Below are 20,436 nucleotides of genomic sequence, written 5' to 3' on the forward strand. Positions count from 1 at the left end.
GTTCAGGGGTCATATAGCATTTGATCCTTCAATCCCTATTTTTCCAAAGCTATTACTGATTCGACATTAGATTCCCGAGGCTATTAATCTCTTCTTCCAAGACTAGAGTAATACAGAGCCGACAACCATTTCACAGGCAAGTATCTGCAGACGCTTTTGGAGATCAAAGATATACTACCAACATTCGTCATTAGTCTCAGCATGTACCAAACCCACAGATTCTGTACATAGGAAGAAAGTTTATGAGAAGACAAATGAATTGTGCCATTGTAATTGAGAAGGTCAAGCATAAGATAAGGATAATCATTCTTTTTGTCCCTCCACACAGAAAGTAATTCTACTACGAATAAGAAAAATGAGACGGTAATCAGTATGCTCTGCCGGAATGAATAATGTGCATTCGAAACCTGGATGGGTCATGATGATTCCGCATCCAGATTGGGAACAATTGCAGATGAAAGTTCTATATGAGAGACACGAACTGCTCCGATCAGCCGTTCCGGCAACTCATCAGCAGTGTTAGCCTGCACCATGCATTACACAAAATGAAGCATTAGATTCCTTTTTCCTTTAATATTGAGCAGAGCATGAAGCGTTAGATGTCCCAAAATCAAGCCTGCCAGAGCCTGCACCTCGAGCCAATAAGAAAAGACATTTGATAGATAATGCCTCCAAAACAGAATTTACAGACAATGAGGCATTCTTTTCCAATCTTAAGACATCCTACATACCCTCATGATCTGACAAGAAGCAATAGAAAATAATAAGACATATTATGCTTATCGTGGTCAAAAACTTATTGGCTATGTGTTTATTTCTAACTTCCATCTAAGTCCCCCGAGTGCATCGTGAATTAGCCTTTGAGCTTCGTGCAGTTAATAGAGAGGTTCTAGCTCTGGTATCCCTTTTTCAGCTGTTCGCAACATGCCATTTTCCTGAGTTCTGAATAATATATCATTGCCGTCCTTTGTTGAGTATATTCAAGAGAATCCCAAAACGCAGCAAAGAAAAGCCAAACAGGAAAAACCCCAGACAGATGTTGAGATGGAGACTCGGGTTAGACAGAATAAGGAAAGGCCTAAATGGACTTGGGAGAAAACAACATGAAAAGAGATGGAGCATCTAGAGCTTAAAAAGATTCATGTACCAACCCCACCTTGTGGGAAAGGCTTAGTTTTTGTTAGTTGTTGTTGTTGTCTTTCTTTTTAGGTGGCTTTATAATTCTCATTCTGTCAAATACATTTTTAAGAGAATCATGTTCGTTTGAGGCTATGAATGGTAGCTAGGCCTATCACATCGATGTGGAATTACATGAGTAAGATGGTCGAAATCCAGCCCAAAGAAGTTTACAGACTAGTGCAATGCTCCTAATCTGAAGTTATGTACTTTTTTCATTAACACGGAAAACCGATGCAGAGCTCTTATTGATGGGTCCCTCAAAATGAGAACCCTATTGACATGTTACACAGCTATCGATATTGTATCAATATATGTCTCAGGCAGAGTACCTACTGGGGAAGATCGCCATCAACTCCATATTAGCTCAAGTAAAACCAGACACTTTGCTAGCTTAGGCATTATGCTACAAGATTGTCTATGCCTGAATATTATATAATATTTCTGTGAATTTGTTATTAAGTATAGAATCAAGTCAGGTTATAAATGCCAAAAGCTTAGAACACATTTAAAAGGTTTGGTTAGCAACTAATGCGCTTTGCACTTTATGAAAACTGCATCAAAGTAGGGACAAATCCACAACAGAAGACATACAACAGAGTTTGCACTTATCATTAGCATACCTGTACAAGAAAAGCCATATCAACAACCAATGTTTTGATGACAGCGTTCACAAGATCCCAAACTCCATAAGCAACATTAGAAGAACCAATGTTGACATCAATCTACAAAAAGAGGAAATCACGTTAAAACCAATGGAATATCGTCGAATACTCGTAAACATCGCATCTAAGCAAAATCAGATGACTCTTTACTTCCAGGTAGTTAGGACCACGGATATAGTTGCAGTCAACTGCTTTCCCCAACAAACAAGGAGTACTACCAACACTCTGTTGAACAATCCACGAACCCTGCATAATGTACATTACAGGTCAACATCCTCAAGAAAAAGTTTACTGCAGAAAAAGAAGAAAAGGTGAGGATCCAATTATCAGAAAAGTACTCAAGGAAATTAGTAGGATTCTTACAATACAGTGATATATATAGGTACTGATTGATTGTTACTTGATGGAAAGTGAAAATTTTCAATATGGAGAGAGATTTTATTATCGCAATTTTCTTAGTCACATATACTAGGACGTCTCATAATCGTCTACACTAAGAAATAGAAGCAACTTGACCAAATTGCCCGAGCATTCCCAGCAAAGCAACTCAGTAACATAGTATTATCCACATACACCTATGGCTGAGACATGTCTATATGTGTCCAATTCAAGGATTTTGAAGTAATCATATGTCACCTTGAAAAATGGAGGGCAATTAAGTACTGTTGGTATGGTCAATCTGTTGATATCATAAAATGGTTGAGACAAGCACCTTTGGTACTGAAGGAATGAGCTTGAGTCTCCTATTGCGGAATTCATCATTACCATCAACAAATCGTTGCAAGAGGGATCCAGGTTCTAATTTTTTAGTTACGAAGTAAAATACCATACTGTAATGGGTTGAGCCAGGTACCTGCATATTATGGGGTTATGCTATTGCCAAACTCTGAAGTGTCAGCTAAACTGAAAATAAATGATTATCCAATTTGAGGTTCTTTATTTGAGGTGCTTACTTGCACATTGATGACAATGGAGAAAAGCCCCTTCCTGGAAGCAACCTGTAGAGACACATAGAAAGACCTAAATTCATATCAAAGCTCCTTAAGGTCACATCATTTGTCGAAAGGAGTTTCTTAATAAGCACCCCAGGGCAATTGTTAAGCATCCAATTAAAGAAAGCTTTCTCATTTCCAAAGCACTGTTTTTCCCATGTTTGGCATAATCAGTACTCTTAGAAAGTTCAACCCAATAGCTTAAGCTGATAGGTGGAGGAGACCACATGGATATAAAGAGCATTTAGCACCCGTTATCAATCAATGTGGGATAATACTTCAACAAGTACATCGTAAATGAAAACAGATCTGCATTATGTATGATTAACAAGTGCCCCGGGGCACGTGTTAACAAGAGCCTTGTCTAAATAGCCCTTAAAAGAATATGGCAATGCTGAGTTCAATTAGATAGAATTAGACTAATATACTATTTCATTCTTGCAACTTTCCTTTCCTTCAAGTTTATATATAGTTCCCTGATGTCATCATTTGATGCATCTAGACCTGGATAAGACTTCTAATCAAGGAAAAATGAAGTGCGCACAACAACTAAAGAAAGTTTTCTGAAGAGACTGCTCTAAGATTGAAAATTGACATTAAGACTACACGGTTTCAGAAATCTCATAACAAAACTGCCCTTCTTTTCTGTTTGTTCTATTGAACTAGAATGTGTAAGGTAGATAAGCACACATCAAAAAAGATTGAAGACCGAACCCCTCATTTTAGTTCTGCCGTTTCCTTTGCAAAATTCTGTGCTTAAATCAAATTCAACCAACTGTTGGCTATATGTTAATGTGGAGTAGGCCAATCTGACCTGTATAAAGTCCCAAAAAATGCAGAGCACAAAATTTGACCATCCATCAAGATCCACCATCAATGTGAAAAGTACAAGGAGCTGAAATTGATAAAATTCTTTTGCCTCTGAGTTAGGAAAAGCTAGAAAGCTACTTTCACTTTTAGAGAGGCGCAAACTTGAAAAAGAGATATAATCAGCAACTCTGACAGTGTCTCTTTGTGCAAAATTTTGACTCTATTTGTTCTGTTTCTCAGGCTTCAGCGGATCAAGTTAAATCAGATTTCTGACCCGCCCCAACCCCATTGTAACATAACTAGCTTCCACCACTCTGAATTGTGGGACAGGTCTGGAGTCCCATTTAGGAAACATGTAAGGTTTGGGACGAGTATGGAATTTAGTTGACAGGTACTGTAAAACTAGAAGCATATTAAATATTACTGGAAGATCAATTTTCTTCTAAGATACAGTAGATGATTCAGGCAATTATATTTTCAATTTTAAATTTAATATATTAATTACTATATACATATCAATCGGGTTCCAGTTGGGTTTCAGCTTCTCATATACTTAAGTGGGACAGATTATAGAGTACATTTTTGAACCCCACTAAAGATGGTAACAGGTTTGTGGTCTTATTTGAAACTCGATGTGGTTCAGTTTGGAACAGAGTTAGCAGTCCCAAACTGCCCACCTACTATCTCTATCTGTTTCTATCTGGATGTGTGATGAAGATCCAGTTTACACCAACTGAGCATCTCTCTTTCCTTTCTTTGTCTCTATTGACTTGACTAGCCATTCTTGGGTATAGTGGCATAGAGATTTTGTTAATGGATAACACGATGCACCACCTTTACTGAGCTAAATATGGGGGCACTAATGATATGTGGCTACTCAGAGTTATCATTTCCACAATGTCTCATGACCCCCCCAAAGCACCAAAACAGAAGTCCCACCCACCACACCATGATGAAAAGCACCTCATACAACAAGTAAACCAAACCGGGTTTCAGACAAGAGAACAGTCCTCAGCAAAATATTTGAGCAAATTGAGAACTGACTTGTGCTGCACATCCTTTTCGTCTGGCAACATGGTCTATTCTTTTTGTGTCCTTGAACCAATCAACAGCAACAAGATCCATTAGATGATTTCCTGCAGGAATCTTTATAACAAAAGTTGCCAACAATGTAGTGAGTGCATGATTACTAATAATAATGCGAAAATGAGTATATGAGCACAAAAGGAAGATATAAAGGACCTCTGATTGGTCATCGCAAAAATGCTTGCTCCGAACTCTGAAATTTTTCCCATCAGAAATTCTCCAGCAGTCTCGAGCATTATCATGGTCAACATGAGGTAAATTACCAGAAAAGCATGACAAATCAATTTGTTCCGCAGCTTCTTCTTCCATGGCTTCATTTTATTTAAGGCATGCAAGCAAAGTGTCATATTCAATTTCCACAACATTTGTGACATGAAGAAGTCAAAAGTTCAAAGCATTATCACGGTCAACATGAGGTAAATTACCAGAAAAGGATGACAAATCTTCCACTGCTTCTTCTTCCGTGGCTTCCTCTTATTTATGGCATGCAAGCAAAGTGTCACATTCAATTTCCACAACATTTGTGACATGAAGAAGTCAAAGTTCAAAGCACAACATCTACCTTCTTTCTTGACTTCACCCTCAAGACCAGTTGAGTATTCCTAGACCATCGTTACATTTATGAAAAGAGAATAAAGTTAAGGTCCTGAAAAGGTAGGCAATCATAATGTGAGGAATACCCAAAAGAAAATCAAACCTCTGGTTCTGGAAATTCCTCATCGTCATCAGAATATTCGTCCATCATAACAGAATTTCTACCCGAAGCATTAGTTTCAAGAGAACGTGTTGGATGAACAGTAGACTCATTATGTTTAGCCTTATATGAAGAAACAGAGGCTGATGTCATATTAACCATGACAGGGATTCTTGGAAGGGCACTTCTTTCATCTGTCTGGGCAAACCATTCACGCATTCCTTTGAGCAAGAAGTACATGAAGATTTGTCATCAGCAAAGAATGGTGAAAGTGTCTCTAGCTCATAGATATGCAAACATAAAAGTAAACGGACCATCATAAGTCTAATCGTGATAAACAGTACATTTTAAGCTAGAAAATTAGCTCTGATAATTGAAAAAGAAACTATGCAAAATTTTTTAACTGTTCCGGCTTCTACTACTCAATATCTATTGCAGCAAGCAGAAAATCAATGAATTTAGACATCAGAAATTGTCTTCACACTTAAGTATAATCAAGTCAAACTATTATACAGAATATGCGAGATTTCAGTGCTGAAACCCAAACAAGATGCAAATGGAAAGGAGATGAAAAAATGAAGACGTACATATGAAAATTGGGAATATACGGTCTTCAACCCCTCAAAATAAAATGTGATAAAATGTGGATCAGCAACAACCTTAACCTCAAAAAGTTAAAGAGAGAATTGCGGGAAGGAACTCACCAGCTACACAATTTAACATATGAAGGAGACATTGTTGCTGAAAAGCCGGAATATAGCCCACACCCCATCCTTTCAAATCAATTTGCATAAGATGCTGAACCTGTGTTCTTGGTCTCCCATTTCGAGATTTTAGCGGTGAGATGTTGAACCCTCCACCTGAGAGCACATGTTAAAATCGCTCGAATGATTCTCATAGCGGTATTCTTCATTATACCAAGAAATCTACAATCCGTCTTTGCTTTGCAAAATCTACATCTATGACTTACTCTCAACATGTGCACGCACACATCCAGGCTGTGGACCACAATTTACATGTTCTCTAGAACGAAATAGCACAACTGCAAAGAATCCAATATTTAAATGTGCCTAATCAGTCAAGCAATTATAATACCATACACAAATAACTATGCCAATCCTAGGTTGTTCTAACATCAAGCAAATGAAAACTCTTCATGCAACAAAAATAATTTAATTTGGGACCAGTGGAGAAACACTGTACCATAACTCCCATCATCATTCCGGCGCCAGTACCGCACATAACAAAGATCACGTGGCCACACCAACCTGCAATAGAGTTATTGACAATGTCCAGTCAATTGTGAGTGAGCTAATCATAAATGAGAAAGATGTACTTACCAAGTACAAGCAGAAACAGTAGAAAAACCTGAAGATCAAATGCCAAAGTCGCCCATTGACTTCCTTAAATTTGTAATAGCAAGCATTCAATGACCAATTGAATCACTTATTTCGCACGACTCATCCGAAGAAATTGCATAAGACGTATATGGCCCATAAGTACTTCTCCAAGGTCAAGGCTTCTAACGTAAGTTTGCACCAGAGTTCATCACATGACAGACTGTCATTCAAGTCTGTAATGTGATGACCTTTAAACTAGAAAGTCCAAAGAGACCAGGACAACTACGTAAAAGTTTTCAAACGTTGTTTTCCTCAACAGTGTGAAGTTCACAAGGTTCAAGAAAAGACTAGGCAAAAAGTAGAAAGTAAATTTCACTACAAAGTCCAAACAGACCAGGACAACTACGTAAAAGTTTTCACAGGGTCATACTACAAGAGTAAGACACGAAAATTCTCATTCTTGAGGCCTTGCGACTTCATACTGCAAACTCTAAACTAGAAACGAAACTAAAGCTAGGTTGTTAACAACTCTCTTGGTTTCCTTGGCATTTTGGTTTTGTAAATTACGGTTTTTCCACAAATTTCATGCTCTCTTCAAATCTACTTGAACAATGCAATTCCAGCCATCTCATCAAAATAATAGTTGCAAATTGTATCCTCATAACCCACGGTCACACAGGTAGAGAATACATTTGCCATTACATCAGAGTGTCGCACATGCATAGAGTTAAGTTTCACTGAAGCAAAACCATGATGTAACAACCTCAACATCAAAAAAGAATGCCATCACATTTACCTACATTATTTAGAAGTACAAAGAGGAGATCGAACTGAAGAAGAGATGATTACATTGGGAACCAGCCCAGCTGAAGCCGGTGATAAAGTATTGCCGTATGCCCATCTACCTCTTCAACTAAACTACCATCGTGGAAACTGCTATCCCACCTGCATAGACAGTAAATTGTCCTTTCTCATTTCAATCTGCGTACCATATCGATCATCTCATAGATGCAGAGATTCCACAGAGTAACTTCGAACTAAATAATTATGTTTAACCAGAATAACCTCCGAGCTGTCAAACTTTCAAAGTGGACAAATGCTGATAGATCATGCTACCCATGAACTAGATCAATTACGCTAGATGATGTCAGAATAAGCAACAAGCATTCCCGAAATAAATTAAAATGTGTACATAAAGTATCGACAATGCTTCAGAGTATGCTAGCTAAGCCATATTGCAGTTCTATTGAGCCCATTTTTTATAATTAGAAAATGGTAAGTAAAAGACCTACTCAAACCGTGTCCCGTCCATTCTCATTACAAGCTGAAATACTTCCTCACACGTAGCCTCAACGACTCCAACAGCCTTCATTGCTCCACCGCAGCTCCTTGCCTGCATACATGCAACTAAAAATGTTGAAGGAGCCCAAAACATCCTAACGTGCAGTAGAATCAAGCAACTCCACCAAACAAATATCAAAAAAGGTCTGTGAGGTAACCAATTCATGCATACAAGAGATATAAATCAAAGATTCATACCAAGTAATCGACTTCGACAAGCTCTTCAAAAATCCGAAGACCTGTCACCAATAGAAAAATCAACTGATTTATTTTTGCATCAGGGATGGCCAACTTTTACCAAATTTAGTCACAACATGCTACCATTTTGACACTGGTGCAAACGCCAATGCTTTTTGGGAAATCCTTGGTTATTGTTATTCTGATGAGACATTTCTGAGTCAACTTCCCTGGTCCAGTCAAGAACTGAGTCGGGAAGACCTAACAAAAGTATGGAGATCAAGTTAGATAGGTAGAAATCACAATTGTGACAAATATGAGAAATCAAAGGGATTGAATAACCATTTCCAATTTTTCTTCGCAGGTCTCGATGAGCATCATCTTCATCCTCTGGTGCACTGAACCTGAATATCAAAATTAGTAAGAAAATTTACACTAGAGATTAGAAATGTCTGCATGAATGACCATACTATTACTGTCAAAGTGCCCAGGAAGACTTTATGGATACACTGGCAAGTACTACTAAGTTTATGAATTCTAATTTCAGCAGCCTGGAGTAGGACACTAATGAGAATAATGTTACAGCTCAATATGAATGGAAATATAAGAAAGAGCAGACAAAATAAGAACTGCTTTGGATCTTCAGTATTTACCTAAGGAGACTCCTTCCATAATCCAAGTAGGGGCCCACTTCATAACGAGAAAACTGTAACCCATGCATCCTAATATATTGTCTCCACAATGTGAGGTTTCTCTAAGTGAATGTTTTCACGTACTCAATTAGCAGGAATTTTATCTGTTATTTTGGTTTATCTATGTAAGACCATGAGTCAACAGTGTTACGTTACTTGAGTGGTGTCAGCTTTATTTTCTGGGTTTTATTTCTTTTTATATACACAAGGGCATTATGGTCATGTACAATATATGCAATATAAATATATTGCGATAGGTGTGGGACTTCGGTAACACAGAAACCGAGAGCCTCTCGTAGGCTTTTACGATCTGTTTTTTCCTCTCTTCTTCTCCTCTGTATTTCTCCTCTCTTCCTTCTTCTCTCTTGGCTATTTACCACAGGTTCTCCAATCAGCTTTGCGATATGGTATCAGAGCAAATCTGACGACCTGATTCCTTGATCCTATAGCTGGTTTGACAGTCCCCTAATAACCCTTATCCTTCTCTGGTGCGCAGCCACCCAACTAGTCTTGCTACATATAAGACCAGGAGAAATCATATCCATCAGGTTCTGTTTGCGGCTATGGATTACAACACTTACTGATCAGCACATTCAAGGATCAGAATATTTTGTTGATTATATTTGACTGGTGTGCAGGATTTCCATTGAAAATATAATTAATTGAATTGGGAACTTTTTTTTTTGGTCCGATATTTTCTTCTATATAGCAGCCTATATTTATGAGATTTCAGCATCCCCTTTCTGAGATAGATGAAGCCAATTGTGTCTGATTATATGTCGATATCGATTATATGGAGCCAAGGGCTGTTTTATTTCTTGCACTAAAGTTTCAGTCTTCTTGATCTGCGGTAGATACATTTATATTGAGATTATCACCATGAGTGATACTAAGTCTTCTATAGACAGTGTCAACATTCATATTACCACAATTAAATTAAATGGGGCCTCCAATTACTTGTTATCAACTCAAGCTGTCAAGGTCTATATTAATGCCAAAGGGAAACTCAAGTATCTTACATCAAACCCCCCTATTGTAGATTCTAAAGAATATGGTGACTAGATGAGATAGAATGATAACACTTTTGGTGTGGTTATGGAACAGCATGGAACCACCCATTGCTGCTAATGTCATGTTCCACACAATTGCCAAGGGAGCGTAGGATGATCTTATGGAGAGCTACTCACAAGACAAAAACATGTCTAGAGTCCTTTATCTGAGGAGATCTTTAAATTTAAACAAGGGGACAAGTCTCTTGGAGAGTATTACAGTGCTTTGAAAGGCATGAGGGAAGAACTCAATCTTTATCAGCCCATCACTACTGATCTTGAGAAACTAAAGACACAACGAGCAGAATTTCAAGTGGCCAAGTTTTTATCTAGGTTGAATACTAACTTGTAGCCTGTGAAGAGCCAGCTTCTTGCTGGAGAGAAAGTTCCTTCCATGAATGAAGCATTTCATCGGATTCAGCGCATTATTCCTCCATCTTCTACATCATTTAAAGACAGTTCAGCACTTGTGGCTAGTAGTGGTGGTCGTGGTGGATTTTTTAATAGAGGCCGTGGTTCAATGGGAGGTCATGGCTGTGGTGGTGGACGTAGTGGATAGAGTTCTGATCAAGACAGCCGTCAGTGTACATACTGTGGCAAATCTAGTCATAATGTTGACACTCGTTGGGCCAAGTATGGCAAGCCTGAGTGGGCTCAGCGATTAGTTACTGCAAATGCTGCTTTGTCTAAAGGGAATGCTGGAAATGTGTCTTTAGGCGACATGAATCCATCTATGCCAATTGGGGTTAGTTCTTCTGAGTCTGCGGCTCGGGATGATCTACCTACACAACTTATCAAGTGTGTCCAACAACTAGAGGCTTCCAATTCCTCATCCATTGCCACTCTTGCACGTACAGGTAACATCGCATTTTTCTCTACTTTGTCTCCTTGCACCCGGGTCATTGACTCGAGAGCTTCTAGTCATATGGGTAAGCAAGAACTATTCTCTTCCCACCATAACTCTAGTTCTTCATCTCAAGTTATTTTAGCTAATGGTTCCTCTACTCAGGTGGTTGGATTAGGGATTGTTTCACTCACACCTCCCTTATGTTTGTCCTCTGTCTTACATGGTCCCCAACTTCCTTTGAATTTGTTGTATGTTAGTCAACTAACTAAAGATCTTGGTTGTTATGTTACATTTTACCCATCTTCTTGTATTTTTCAGGACCTTCAGACAAAGAAGACGATTGGTGGAGGGCATGAACGTGATGGACTCTACTATCTGGATGGAGTCTATACTGGTGACGCCAATGGTCTAGCTGCTAGTTCTACTACCCCCTATTATGGCATTCCCGTTTAGGACATTTATCTTTATTTAAGTTACAACGTATAATTCCTGAGTGCAAATCAGTTTCTACTCTCGAGTGTGAGGCTTGTGAACTTGGGAAACATCATCGTAGTTCTTTCCCCAGTCGTAGTGATTCTCATGCATCTACTTTACTTGAACTTGTTCATTCGGACATTTGGGGACCTTCGCGTATTGCTAGTAGAAATGGGTTTAAGTACTTTGTTATTTTTGTGGATGATTACTCTCGTCTAACATGGCTCTATATGATTCATGACAGTTCTGAATTTTTATCTGTTTTTCAATTATTTCATCGTGAAATTACTAATTAGTTTAATACATCCCTTGAAATTTTGCGAACTGATAATGCTCTAGAATATTCACAGAAATCAATTTCTTTGTTTTGTTCTAATCTTGGCATTATACATCAAACAAGTTGTACTTATACCCATCTGTAGAATGGTGTGCCCGGGAGAAAGAACCGTCATCTTCTAGAAGTTGCTCGTTCACTTTTGTTTTGTATGCATGTCCAAAAATCATTTTGGAGTGATGATGTCCTTGCTGCCCATTACAGCATAAATCATATGCCTTCCACTGTTTTGTCCGTAACTTACGTCCCAGTGCTGACAAACTATCCCCACGTGCCACCAAATGTGTTTTTCTCGGGTATTCACATACTCAAAAGGGATATCGGTGTTATCATCATATGACTTGTACCCAATATGTCAATGCTGATGTCACTTTCTTCAAGGGCACACCATACTGTTCTACTGAGGATAAAGAGTTTTCAACTGACATTGTGGCCGATCCTCCTATCCTACAACTTATCCCCTTAGATTTTGTTAGTCCTTCTCCTGTGTCTCCTCCCTTGCAGGTGTATCAGCGGCGAACGTAGTCTACGGCACCACCAGTCTCCAGCTCTTCCATGCCCTCTGTCCAATCTCCCTCCATGTCTCCTTGTCCGGACGATCTTTTGGTTGCCCTTCGCAAAGGTACTCGTTCTTGTACACAAAGATCCTCTTTTGCTTACCCTATTGAGCGTTATGTGTCTATCTCACATCTTCCTACCCCATTACATGACTTTGCTCTATCATTACATACTCACACAATTCCTACCTCTACCATCGAGGCCTTGTCTTGTCTTGAGTGGAAGAGAGCTATGGATGTTGAAATGGAAGTTCTGGTGTCCCGCAGACGTGGTCTTTGATTGATCTTCTTCGTGAGAAAGATGTGGTGAAGTGTTGGTGGGTATACACTATCAAGTACAACCCGGATGGCTCAGTTGAGCGTCTTAAGGCCTAGCTTGTTGTTATAGGTTTTACTCAAACTTATGGGGTGGGACTATTTTGAGACATTTTCCCCCGTGGCATGTCTCAATTCTATTCGTGTTATTATTTCTCTTGCTGTGAATTTTGATTGGCCATTATATCAATTGGATGTGAAGAATTCTTTTCTTTATTATGATTTGTTTGAGGAAGTATATATGGAGCAACCTCCTGGGTATATTGCTCAGGGGGAGAATCGTAGTAAAGTATGACGGCTGCATAAGCCATTTATGGGTTGAAACAATCTCCAAGAGCATGGTTTGACAAATTCAGTTCAGTGATTTCCAAGTGTGGTTTCCACAAGTATTATTTTGATCATTCTATTTTTGTTTGAAAGTAGTCAGGGTTGGTCATTCTTGTTGTATATGTACATGATATAATTGTCTCTGGCAGTGATGTGACTGGCATTTCTGAGGTCAAGTATTCTCTTCAGTAGTAGTTTCAGATTAAAGACGTAGGAGCTCTTAGGTATTTTCTGGGTATTGAAGTTTTAAGTAGGAAAGGTATTAATTAGTCTCAACGAAAGTACGTTCTCGATCTTTTGTTTGAGACTAGTACACTAGCTTCCAAGCTAGTTGATACTCCTATGGATCCAAATCAGAAGTTTCGAGTTGATGGCAGAGATGATATTGAAGATAAGCATCAATATCGGCATCTGGTTGGGAAACTAATTTATCTTACTGTTACACGTCCTGATATTTCCTTTGTTGTTGGTGTGGTGAGTCAGTTTATGGAGTCACCCAAGAAGGCTCATTGCGATGTTGTTTGTTGCATTCTTCGGTACCTTAAATCTCTCCTGGTAAGGGACTTTTTATAAACCGAACGGTTCTTCCATTCTGGTTGGCTATTCTGATTTTGATTGGACTGGGTTAGCATGTGATCCTCGGTCTACGACTGGGTATTGCACTTTTCTTGGTGGTAATTTCATTACTTGGAGAAGCAAGAAATAGACTACCATTGCCAGGTCTAGTGCGGAGGCTAAATATTGTGCTATGGCACATACTGTGGCTGAATTGTTGTGGTTGAAATCCCTTCTCCAGGAGCTTGGATTTTCCATTAATCAACCTATTGATATGGTGTGCGATAATCAGGTAACTATATATATATTGCTGGGAATCCTGTTTTTCAGGAGCGAACTAAGCATACAGTCAACTTTGTTCGTGATGCTGTGAAGCGGAAGTTGGTTTCTACTCCTTACGTTGCCTCTAGAGATCAGTATGCTTATATGTTCACTAAACCGTTGTTTCATCTACCTTTGTTGCTGGTTGTTTCAAGCTGGACATGGGTGACCTATATGCTCCAGCTTGAGGAGGAGTGTTATGTTACTTGAGTGGTGTCAGTTTTATTTCTTAGGTTTTATTCTTTTTATATACATAAGGGCATTATGGTCATGAATAATTCATATTCAATATAAATATATTGCGATAGGTGTAGGGCTTTGGTAACACAGAAACCAAGAGCCTCTTGTTGGCTTTTACAATCTGTTTCTTCCTCTCTTCTTCTCCTCTCCATTTCTCCTCTCTTCCTTCTTCTCTCTTGGCTATTAACCACAGATTCTCTAATCAGCTTTGTGACAAACCGAAAGCGAAAAATACTCAAATGGCATGTTTGGTACGAAGAAACGAAAGGAAATGGAAATGGAATGAAGGGAGGAATCTAATGGCAAATTTAGATTATCTGCACAAAACAAGAGGAAAATTGAACCTCATCAAAAGCACTTTCTCCAATCTTCCTTTGTGTTTCATGTCTCTCTTTCCTATACCTTGTTCGGTTAGCAAAAGGTTGGAAGTAATTTTTTTTTTTTTTGGTTGAAAGTTGGTGGGAAGTAACTCAAAATAGATTTTTGCGGGGGGATTACGATGAATTGTGTAAATTTCATTTGGTTAATTGAAATGCAGTTGAACAACCTTTCTATAACAATAAAATTGGCATCAAGCCTCTTTTACTGCTCAACAGGGCTCTTCAAGGCAAATGGTTATGTCGGTTCAATGTTGAACATAATCATCTTTGGAGCAAAGTGGTTATTGATAAATTTGGCCTGAAAAAATTGGTTGGATTTTAAGAGTAGAAGAATAGCTCATGCTAGCGGTGTTTGGAGGCAGATAATAGATGAATAGAGTGAGCTTGTTACTCATACGGATCATATTGTGAGAAATGGTAAGCGGATACACTTTTAGCTTGACACTTGGTGTGGGAAAATGTCTTCAAAGATTGTTTCCCTGACCTCCTTGACATCACTAGGAAACAAGGAAGCTCTTGTATCAGATTGCTACTGTTTCTCCAAAGGGACAACGACCTGGGAGATTTGACTTTTCAAGACAAGTCCAAGATTGGACACTCGAAGCTTTTGTTGGTTTTTTATTTGCTGTTCAACTTCTAAGACTACTCTCACTTCTGTGGACACATTGTTTTGGAGTACTTGTAGAGATAGAATTTTTTCAGTAAATTCTTATTATAGTTTGCTCGAGTAGAAGATTGTTGGTGGCAGGGACTTGGAAAGCTATTTGGAAAGTGAGGGTACTAACTAGAGTTCCATTTTTTGTTTGGGAAGCATCTTGGGAACGTACTCTCACCTTAGAAATTTGCAGAAAAGAGAGATTGTGCTGGTCAACAGATGCCTTTTTCACAAAAAAGAGGCGGAGATGGTGAGACATCTCCTCCATCACCGTCCGTGGACAAGATTGATCTGGGTGGCCACTTATGCGTGCACTGGGCGATCTTGGGGGATAGGAGGATTTATTGAACAAGAGTTAAGAAAGCGATTTCTTCAATCCCTTTTACTGTTTCTAGGTTGATTTGGAAAGACCGGAATAAGAGAGTTTTCATTGGAAAGGAGATGCCTATGTTTGTAATTATTGAAAGCTGGTTGAAAGTCTTACACTTTTTGTATAGTTGACAGTTATGTGTGGATGTAAGTGCTTTAATCAAACACTATAGATGATTAGTGTTGTAACTGAGCTCCTTTGGTCCCCGCCTTTTGTATATGGGATTGCACTCCCTTGGTTCCCTATGATCTTTTCTTTTACCAATATATAAAAAAAAAAAAAAAGAACGGAACAGATATTCCTAATTTTATGTTTGGCTGTGATAGGAAAAAAATGTGAGAATCGAAAAGTTGTTAGAGCCAATTGTTAAATATGCCCTTAAAATGAAGTATGAGAGAGAGAAAAAATGTAAGGATAAACTTGAAATTTTTTTTTTAATATGTGCCTTTTTAAAGAAATGAACGCCAATTCCTTCCCTTATGGCAAGGAATGCTAATTCCATCAATTTGATGGAATTGGCACGCCCATCAGAATTCTCATTCAGCTAATGATGTGAATGGAGACCGAATGGCGATTCCATTCCAACCTCCGTTCCGTGTAGCAAGCACAGCCTAAATATTATAGAACTCAGAAAATTATGGAAATGAGAGAATTCCCTGAGAAAAATCAGATGATGCTATGCAGCAAAATAAAGAACCTAGAATTGGCGTCCCTGGGAAATTGAAGTTAGATAATGCCAGACAGCAAAACAAAGAAAATGTTGGTGAAAAGAGAGAAGCATCTACAAACTCGAGAAGAGTGTCATGCCAAATGACATGGTTAGAGAGATCTTATCTGAGGCACTCACTGACTTTCATGGTTTGAAGACGAAGCCGTCCCCCAATTGTCCATCGCAGGCTTAAATTCAAAAGAAACGTGCTTATTGCCATTTAATTCCTGTTGCTGGTGACAACAGCAAGTACTTAGTTCCTCATCCACGGTTAGGACTCAAATATTGACATCAAAAGCCCAAACACTATGAAATATTTAGGCATTGTACACAGAAAGTGATAATGTTGGATGACTTGGTGCTCAAACGACAATACTTAGTAAACAGAACAGTTCTAACAAGTGCTACTCAAGTGAGGCCGCTCTGACCAAAAAAAAAAAAAAAAAAGTTAGGCCGCAATTTGAAACCAAGAATCAGAGATTTGAGAGAGGTTATTATGAAATTGCTTTCAAGAAATACAAACCTGATCGATCACTGCCTCAATTTTTTCCTTCCAGATTAAGGCCTCCTGGATGTTAAATGCTGCCATCTGGAGCAGGAGCATAGTATAATTATTCATTCCCCTAAAGAAGCTTGCAAAGTTCACAATCACAATTTCCCATTACACTACTAAAACTATAGCAAAAAAAATAAATTACCAACAGTTTATAGCAAAAGTAAACCATTACATGAAGCATATATTTTCTCGTAAGTGTAGGCTCTTCAAGAATCAGTACTTGAAGTTATCTAGATGTAGCTTGGCAACTAGTCTCAACTAATTGAACAATATAATCATTATGCATGACTGTTTATAAATGGTTTATGTTTCAGATTTTCTTTTTCCTGTCGGGGAAGTATAATATGTAGTTTAAAAATAGCACTGTCAAGATTCAGAACTTCAATGGCAATCGTCAATACAGTTGTCTTGCACACATCTGTGATGGTGTGTGGATACATTGCCATTTTTCTTTTGCTTTGAGCATGGCAAATGTAAGAATTAATGTGCAGTAAATTGCATTCCTCGATACTACCGCAATCCTTATTCATCTCCCCGACTTGGTATGGAAGTATTTGCAGGATCCACAACCCCACTCCCCACTTTCACTGCCAGACGCTTTTTGCAAGTACACAAAAAAGAAAGAGAACATCTACAGTTCTGCAATAAAGTTTCAAAGAAGGACGCAAGATTGGGTTTTGGTTGCCTTAAACATGTTGGCCAGTTTATAATACAACCTTCAGGGACAAAGAAATGGTCGAAAAAATCATTTCAAAAAGAGGAAAATGAAGGGCTAAAAGAAAAACTAAGGACATCCCCAATACTTTCACCTAACTATTTCTAGTGGAGATCTCAGCAGATTGTGTACTACTTAACACTGGCTAAATCTGCCATAGATTCACAGTTGTAAATTGCAGACTCAATAGGTGTCCTGTACAGCTTCCATCTGGCCCCAAAAACCATGTGAAAAATGGGGTGCAAGTTATATTAAGGTATTTGGTAAACACTTCACGGTTGCGGCATCTTACAGCAGCTTCCATGAAACTCCTCCACCTAGCTTCAAGGTATTGCAGCTTTAGATAGACATGGCTATATTCCGGAAAGGACCAAAATGTTCATGCTATAAGCATTGCTCTTGACTATTAGGAGAATTCCCATTGATATCATTGTCTAATAAACAGTGAATTATTTGGATTTATTATGAGAAAAATCAGGCAGGAATTTGATCAATATTGCTGGTCTTGTATGTAGTTCACCCATTTAAAGAAATTAGAATAATTAGAGTTCTTATGTCCTTCTGCACCATAAGCAACTACATTAATCTTCTCATGCATACATAACTTTTTGTTTTTGGTCGAACAAACATAACAACTAACATGAAAAGATTCAAAGAGGAAAGAAAGCCACATAAAAGTCTCCTCTACAATCAAATTCGATCTCCTATTCATCATTGTCGGCTGTTTAAGAATGAAAACCATAACACTCCACTCTTTAAAAGAGAATCTGCGCAAATAATATAAACCACACACCGTGACATCGTGCTTCTCCTTCATGTTGTAAACACACAGTTCATAAACCATCTGCAATTAAAAGCACCGTTAGACAAAACATGACATGGTTGAATTAGTTCAGTTCATGATATAGTTAAGTTCATGAATAAACTACTCTTTGTTCATACCATACTAAAAGGATAGTACTCTATTGAGCATTTAACTTGCAACACCACAAAAATGCCAATATTGAAGTCTACAAGGTATCTAGTGGGAAAACAAGGCTGGTAAGAGAGGCAGGCTGAACTAAGCTTAGACAAATAAAGTAATGAAGAAGCATAGGAATCCAGATATGATGAATTTTTGTGATGTGGAGCATCCTGACAATATTCCACTACAACCTTCGCCGTTCATTTGTTTCACACAAAAGGTTTGTGCATCCCAGCAGAAGGTGCATCTGGCAAGTGGGTGATCACAAAAAAATGCCTGCTTATCTTTAACATGAACATTTGTTTTCTGGAAAAATGCTACTGTAAATTGAGAGAGGTCTTGACAACTTAGCAACATTAGAATCTACCTTGCATGGCCTCGCCCCTGAATTGAGGTATCATGAATTTCTAGAATGAACTCAGACCACAAGCAAAGAGCAACTCTAAGACCACGCCACAAGCTGCCTTGAAACTAAACCAAGGTAAATAAGGTTCTAGTGCAGAAATTATCAGATCATCTTAAAATGATAAAAGAGAAGTTTACATAACGTGGGACATGACTCAAGATAAAAGCTTCATATTGCAGACAACAGAAGTACCAAATAGGAAGTTAATACACACAAGAGAAAAGAAGGCCTCAGGGCAACCTCCCATGACCTCTCGTCCTAAATATGCTCGCTTCTTTAGAGTACATCAGAATCAATTTTACTGCTTCAACAATAGAGGGCACAGCTATATTATTGCTACTAGGGTTGAACCAAGAAGGATAAAGGATAAGCAGACATCCGCAAGTCAAGTAAACTTCACACCGAAAGACAGTACTTGGGTTCTCCCAATAACAAATATGAGTACTTGATGGATGCCATGCTTGGTTTTCGAAGCATGTATAAACAGAGGTGGTGCTCAAAATAACTAAATCAAAATTTTGATACAACCATGCCGCCAATGCTTTTAAAGAACCTACACCTCCAAAGAGGATCAATTTATAAGTAACATAGAAGCACCGGAGGAACTGGGTATAGCTATGGGCAACGACATGAGATCAGGTAATTATCTCAAGAGAAGATATAATTGCCTGCATATTAATGAAAACTAGATTAAGCAATAACACACTCTGGGCCGATCCACTTCCGTAGATTCAAATGCAGTCATAGGATGCCCGAAAAATAAGCAGTCGAAGGGAAATGACAACTCACGTGTCCGTCGTGCATCTTCAAGCCACGATCCTCCACCCTACAATTGCCATCGATTACCATTGCCTTGATGGGAGCCTAAGACAAACAAACAGTCGAAACTCAAATGTTGTAAATCCTCTTCCCCACTAGGAAAACAAAAAAAAAGCCAAAGATCGAAATTGAACTGAACATCATAGAAAACAGCTACCGCTACCAAGCACACGAATTGCCCATACTCGATTCTCCTTCTTTCCAAAGGACTGAACCCGCTAACACCCAGAAGACTTGGCGGAGGCAAGGACAATGAATTACGACCAGGGCATACACGCACGCGAGAGAGAGAGAGATGGAGAGAGAACCTGGTTATCTTGAGGCTTCCTCTTGTAATAAGCGAGCAGCCGGGGCTCCAGCACGAAGTACCTCATGTGTATGTAGGATCTACCGATCTTCCTGCGCCCGTACCTCACCATCCACCCTTCCCACACCACCTTCGACATCGCCGGTTCCGGGAGGCGGAGAAAAACGCGAACCCAATTCTCCAAATCCGAAGCTCCAGCTGCTCTCCGAGATCAGGAGCAAGGTACCCACTGGAGTTGACTCTGGCTGGCTTTGAACTATGTGTCGGCGTCCTCTGAGCTCGTGCGCATACTTTCCTGTTCCAATATCAACATGGTTTGCGTACGGAGACCCGTTGTTGTCTACGTCAACTCTCCGTTTGTTGGTCAAGGAAGTCCAAATCTTTTATTGACAGCGTGGGAGTGGGACTTCTTGTGTACGTCGTCTGGCCGTACATTAATTTATACCTTTTCAGGGTTGCACATGTAAATCTTTCCTGCAGTCGACGCATAAAAGGAAAGAGAGAATACTTTGCGGGTTTCTTTTTCTTGGGCCTAATTCCAAAAAAAAAATATCAGCTTTATC

General features: G+C 38.9%; 1 protein-coding gene across 1 annotated transcript; it reads right to left on the reverse strand.

Annotated features, from left to right (window-relative positions):
* Positions 1-154: 154 nt before the first annotated feature.
* LOC115664024 (protein ENHANCED DISEASE RESISTANCE 2-like) lies at positions 155-20,284 on the reverse strand. Its single transcript, XM_056317718.1, has 22 exons — positions 19,875-20,284; positions 19,537-19,611; positions 18,171-18,221; positions 16,630-16,695; positions 16,245-16,339; positions 8,624-8,685; positions 8,426-8,542; positions 8,303-8,343; positions 8,056-8,156; positions 7,613-7,708; positions 6,627-6,691; positions 6,394-6,465; positions 6,128-6,283; positions 5,427-5,644; positions 5,292-5,331; positions 4,886-5,040; positions 4,688-4,789; positions 2,795-2,839; positions 2,554-2,694; positions 1,992-2,087; positions 1,800-1,901; positions 155-524 (listed from the first exon to the last, which is right to left on the reverse strand). Exons 1-22 carry the CDS (start codon positions 20,010-20,012, stop codon positions 417-419), a joined length of 2,142 nt encoding a protein of 713 aa, XP_056173693.1. The 5' UTR covers positions 20,013-20,284; the 3' UTR covers positions 155-416.
* Positions 20,285-20,436: the final 152 nt, after the last annotated feature.

This window comes from Syzygium oleosum, unplaced genomic scaffold, assembly GCF_021117445.2.
Source record: "Syzygium oleosum isolate NSW1041296 unplaced genomic scaffold, Sole_v2.1 Sole_v2.14, whole genome shotgun sequence".
Taxonomy (NCBI): Eukaryota; Viridiplantae; Streptophyta; class Magnoliopsida; order Myrtales; family Myrtaceae; genus Syzygium; species Syzygium oleosum.

Bases quoted from the DNA above. Each gene is read 5' to 3' on its own strand.
- LOC115664024 (XM_056317718.1), bottom strand. From the start codon at position 20,012: ATGTCGAAGGTGGTGTGGGAAGGGTGGATGGTGAGGTACGGGCGCAGG. The intron at 8,543-8,623 runs GTTATTCAATCC...TACTTTTGTTAG, and splicing joins GCGAAGAAAAATTGGAAATG to GTCTTCCCGACTCAGTTCTT. The intron at 2,695-2,794 runs GTAAGCACCTCA...CATAATATGCAG, and splicing joins CCATTGTCATCAATGTGCAA to GTACCTGGCTCAACCCATTA.